This window comes from Triticum dicoccoides, chromosome 6B (assembly GCF_002162155.2).
Source record: "Triticum dicoccoides isolate Atlit2015 ecotype Zavitan chromosome 6B, WEW_v2.0, whole genome shotgun sequence".
Taxonomy (NCBI): Eukaryota; Viridiplantae; Streptophyta; class Magnoliopsida; order Poales; family Poaceae; genus Triticum; species Triticum dicoccoides.
The window spans coordinates 442,293,054-442,298,511 of record NC_041391.1 but is presented as its reverse complement, the minus strand read 5'-3'; the positions used below and the strand labels follow the sequence as shown (position 1 = coordinate 442,298,511).

The 5,458-nt window shown below is 43.2% G+C and overlaps 1 protein-coding gene across 2 annotated transcripts in view; it reads right to left on the bottom strand.

The window, feature by feature from the left end:
• LOC119322942 (acetolactate synthase small subunit 2, chloroplastic-like) overlaps positions 1-4,524 on the bottom strand; it is a 5,581-nt gene extending 1,057 nt beyond the window's left edge. The window contains exons 1-11 of one of the 2 annotated variants that reach the window (XM_037596486.1): positions 4,331-4,524; positions 3,974-4,199; positions 2,890-2,973; positions 2,709-2,777; positions 2,527-2,610; positions 2,253-2,408; positions 1,567-1,653; positions 1,189-1,293; positions 992-1,114; positions 758-910; positions 454-519 (exon numbers count right to left, since the gene is read on the bottom strand). In XM_037596486.1, coding sequence (XP_037452383.1) covers positions 454-519; positions 758-910; positions 992-1,114; positions 1,189-1,293; positions 1,567-1,653; positions 2,253-2,408; positions 2,527-2,610; positions 2,709-2,777; positions 2,890-2,973; positions 3,974-4,199; positions 4,331-4,497 — 1,320 coding nt within the window. In that variant the 5' untranslated portion in view covers positions 4,498-4,524. The remainder of the gene's footprint in view (positions 1-453; positions 520-757; positions 911-991; positions 1,115-1,188; positions 1,294-1,566; positions 1,654-2,252; positions 2,409-2,526; positions 2,611-2,708; positions 2,778-2,889; positions 2,974-3,973; positions 4,200-4,330) is intronic. The other variant, XM_037596487.1, reaches the window with a different exon arrangement.
• Positions 4,525-5,458: the final 934 nt, after the last annotated feature.

The window sequence follows — 5,458 nt, the reverse complement described above, 5'->3', positions numbered from 1 at the left end:
CAGTAAACTAGTCTTAACATCTAGAGATGTTTCCATTGTTTATTTTTATAGAATGTACTACTGTTCTTCTTTCTCTATCTGACACAGAATCGCCTTGAAGTTGTTCCAGGGACCTACAATTGTACCCTGAAATCCTCAGCTCAGGCTGCAGACAAAGCTTAACATCTAGAGATGTTTTCCATTAATTATTTTGATAAACTCCAATTGACTGCTGAGTAGGTTGACAAACAATACCAAGCATTTATCATGGTAAGAATGCGTGCTCAAATATGTGGACAGAAATTACTTGCAAGATTCCATCACATAACAATCAACTTACAAGAATGAAATTGACATTATTTCACGTCATCAATAAGACAGCAAAACGGAAGAAAAATATCAAAAGCTCATCTAGAACTACTTGTTCCCACTCACAAGAAATCAACAATGAAGAGGCAAAAACAGTCAACATACCTCACATATGCCATAAGGCTCCAACAGTCTTTGTAGTGCAACCATCTTGTCAAGATCCCCAGTGAGCTACATAGTATCAGAAGGTATAATTATGCATGAGTTTTTGTCAGTGATTAATAAATAGCCTTACATATAGCGGAATAAATAGTTGCAGTCATGTCAAACGTTCAATCTTTTTATGCCAACAATTCATCCTGTTTCTAGTTTACTACCAAACAACTGTTCCCATAAAAGAGTAAATCAGGGCATGGTGTGTTAGAAAAAACATCAGACAGACAGATACCTAACTATGAAAGAAGCTCACCTGTAGCGTAACTGTGTGATCAGAAAGATCCACACATTCTGCCCGGAAGATATTACCAATATCTAGTATCTCCCTCCGAGCAGCTGTGTTTCCAGATACTTTGATAACCATCAGTTCTCTTTCGGCAAAAGGTAAGTCAGTTAAGTCATCAACCTGGGATGGTCACATGTTTGGCTTTAGCCCGAAGTATTTGCTAGCACAAATGATTGATCTAACAAATTGCACGCCATTTACCTTATGTACATCGATAAGCTTGTAAAGCTGCTGCACTAACTTCCCAATGGATTCATCAGTTCCAGGAACAACTGTTGTAATACGTGAAATGCCTTCCTTTTCAGCTGGGCCAACAGCAAGGCTCTGGGCAGTAGTACGGTCTCATTGATAACAAGCCTGGCCCATACACAACAACAATAAACAGAATTTTGACAAACCTGTATACTGTATCCCCTGCGAGCAAAGACCCCTGTTATAATGTTGAGGACACCAGGACAATCATTCACAAGGATGGAGAGAGTATGTGAGCGAAGCCCGCTTGACTGTACCAAACAAAGTCATCATTAGCTTAGAAGCTGCACCATTGCTACAGCACATATTATCATGTCGATTAGGCACTGTGATGCTTAAAGCTACAGAGGCCTTCATTTATATTTGACTGTTTGCAAAATGAATGAAGATGCAAAATGAGAACACACTGCAGTCAAAATAGAATTAGATCCAGCTTTGAACAAACAGTGCATGCAGTCTATAGGTCAATTTAATTAAAAAACAAATGATGTTTCTTTTGCAAAACTGGAATTCTTTGAACTTACATCTTCATCATCAAGAACACCCCAATGGGCATCAAGTACTTGGTTCATGGACAAGCTCTCATAAGGTTCCACAGGATAAACATCACCCTGCACGCACAGTTCAAAGTCAAAACAACCACATGTTATAAGAATCAGTAGCAATAGACATACATACTGTAATAATGTATCTCATATGTTTACTGGAAGTCTGGAAATATTCTACTCGGTTATGTTACTTCGGTTGCACATTTAAAAGTCTGAGTGTGGTCTTCAGTTTTATATGAATGCAGGTCTCCCCAGTTTCACTGTATGAACTCTACTTTTCTTTCTATTTTTTTATTTCCTATAACCGGGTATACAAACTAATTTTTCTCTAAAAAGAATCACTTATGGAACGATGGCTGCACTGGGATTTCTACTGGTGGCAAAGAAGTTTAGTTGCATTTGTTTGCATTAAATAACTATTAAGATATACCAGTTCGCAAGATCTTTCTTTTCTTGCACCTCAAAATCTTTCTTGCATTATCCACACACAAGAGGCATCTCTCAAGCATAGGTTACCAAGTATTTAATCTGCAAACAGCAGTGTCCTAAAAGGTACTCCTAAAGCCTAGACGCCACCTTTTACAACAGTTGTAACAGGACAAGAAGAACAAGAAGAAATAGGCAACAAACATTGAGTTACTCTTATAAGCATAGAAACATACCCCGGCACTGGATGGTTGATCAAAACTGCCATTAACCGTCTTATTCACAGAGGTAAGAGGATTTTTGCGCGATGCTTCTACAAGGTCTGGGTAAGAAGCAGCAGAAAACCCCCAGAAACGAGCAGTTGCTCCGATCTTTTCACGCCTCAAAGCAATCTAAGAACGTTGGGAGATAAGAATTAGTTAATGAAGAAAATATGCCCGTGGAAGTAGGCAGCAAATGATTCAGAAAAATATGCCCATGCATGTAGGCAGCAAATGATTCAGAAAATACTTTTCCCGTTCGACAAATTTCTTCGATCCCAAATTTGCTTAGGTTCCTTTGTGCCGCAACGATTTTCCCAGGATCTCCAGTTACCTACAGCATTGATCAAATAAGTATCAAAGGCTTCACCCGGCATAAAACAAGGAACACATATACTATATGCAGAACTGTTGGAGATCAAGAGTTTTTACCTCCAGAGTTAGGCTGTTCTCAGAAATATCAACAACTTTCGCTCTGAAAACATTAGCTACAAACATGACCTATCAACCATGAGAAGAAACAGCACATTAAGAGTATCGTTGCAACTGTGTATGGAAGTACCAATATACTAATTCAGTGACTATGCAGATACAAGTCAACAGCATATCTTACATCAGCACGTTGATCTGGTTCAACACTGAGTTTTATAAGCATGAGCTCTCTTTCAACCTGAGGCTCCTTAGATAGATCCTCAACCTGCAATTTATTGGATTCAAATACAATATATATTAACAAACATTTATATGATCACAGAACAACATGCAATAAGAAAAGAAATCTGCAAACCAGGAACATACCAATGCTTGGGATAAAAAGGAAAACATCACATCACACTATTTAATTCATCTAGATGGTAGGAACGATAAGCAGACAACAGACAATTATGCAAGGTGATATGAAATAAGCTTAGATTCGTTAAAATAGCTGTTTTCTTTGGATATGCTGTATGTGCACAATGGCAGGAAAAAAATCCATCTGTGAGTCCGTTCTTTTTAAGCATCTTCAGTATAACAATTATGATAAGGTTATATGGAAACAACTTAATACTCCTGATTCCATGCAACACAGTGATTTTTACCAAACATACAAACTGCTTCTTACTTGGATTATTACCATGTGAATATATGCTCGACATCACTGAAGACAAGGTACAGCAGTGATCAAAGTAACTGTATTTCCTTACATACAAACAAAATTTACAACACACTACACAACCAGGACACATCTGTATAGACATAAGAGTAAATTTCTCAACTTACACTTTTTGTTGCAAAATTATCAACTGATTACACGTTTAAGGGCCCACATGTGGCGCGTCCAGGCAGCCGGCCTTCAGGGCCTTTTCTTGACCGGGCCAGGAAGAGATTCTTCTTAGTGCAAAGCCCCACCAGTCGAGTTTTTTTTGTTAGACGTTTAAAGACTAATGTCACAAAAAGAGCTTTTTTCTGACGTCGAAATGACTATTGAAGCTGTGATTATAATGGAATTGAGTATTACCGCAGAATACGGCTAAGGTGTTTATGACTAAATTAGCACTTTATACTGTAGTATATTGCTAGAGCTGACAGAAAATTTTGAAGCCAGTGAAATCTTCTGAAGTCTGTTGAAACCAAGTGGCATGAAAGCCGAATGATTTACTCCTCCTAACCATATACGGAGTAATAAAGTGGTGCAAAATGTGGAACGGCAGACTGACATTCAAGACGTTGACGAGCTTATTGAGCTGCTCAATGACTTGCTTGAGCACCCTATCCGTCCCTGAGACGACGATGGTGAAGAGGGCCTTGTCCTTGTTGAGCCCCACGGCGAGTGACTCGATGTTGTAGCCTCTCCTTGCGAACACCCCGGCAATCCTGTTTATCATGCCGCTCTCGTCCCCGACGAACACGGAAATCGTGTGGCGCCGCACCCTGCAATCCCGGCTAGCAACTCCCATCAAAAGTCAGCTCAAACGAGTAACGCGCGCAGCAGGGGACACCGGGCGCGGCAAGAGGGGATTCATGCGCGAAGTATCAGAAACGGAGACCGCATTGCGGAGGGGAGAGGCGCTTACGGATCCCTCTTGGCGGTCGCGGCGACCGCCGACACGGCGGCGGTCGCCCCCGCGGCGACTCCGCGGCAGCGCAGGGGCCGGAAGGAGGCGCGCGCGGCGCATCCGGGGAGGCGGTCGCGGGCCGCCGGTGGCGACGGGCGGAGGTGGTGGGCGGTGGCGACGGACATGGATGGTGGTCGAGGGCGAAGTTGGTGGCTGGCTATCGGGAAGTGCTGGACGGGACAGGACAGTGTGTTGGTTTAACAGCAAAGTAGGGTTTATGCGGGGGGGAATTACGAAGCTGCCCCCAGCCGCGCGTGCCAGACAGTGTGATACGATACGCGAGATGTGTCACGGGTGGCCACGTTTTCAGTTGGGCCGGGTGCGCTGGGGCCACCCACCAAATTCGGTATATCCTCTCTCTCTCTCTCTCTCTCTCTCTCTCTCTCTCTCTCTCGGGTGCTACGAGTTGCATGTGAAAGTGCTGCTACTACAAAACGAGGCGAATCCGCAGTTGTCAAATCGTGGCAAAGGCGCAAAGCCATCTTTGCGCAAAAAAGATACACACACGCCCACAACGCACCATACGTGTCCCGTCGTGGCATGCCACTTCGTCGTTTCTGGCCACGGCAGGCCGCGCAGAGCATTGCCCAGACGAAGCATAAAGGCAGCGCAACAGCCGAAAGTTGTTCCCGCGTGTTAGCTTTTGCTGATTGTCGTGTACTACACTGTGCAACGTGGCTGTGTTTTTTTTTCTGTCCGGGGCTGTTTTGTTAGAGCATCTCCAGCCGTTCGCCCCCAGAGGCTTGAAATAGCGCCGCCTGGAGGAAATCGGCGATAAATTCGGTGCGGGCAATCGGTTTTCCAGCCACAGCCCCATACGCTGTTTTTTGAAAAAGAAAATCGGCCAAACACAACACAAATTCGTTCAAACTAGGCGATTTCATTCATATTTGTAAAAAAAACACAAATTAAAAAAAATAACTACGCCTAGCACTACTACGTCGCCGCCTCCCGCCCACTACTAGGGAAAACCCTAGCAGTAGCGCGTGTTTAAAGCATATCAGTAGCGCGGGGAACAGCGCTACTAGTAAGGCGCTACAACTAAAAGTTAGCAGTAGCGTGTGTCGGACCACACTACTGCTATAT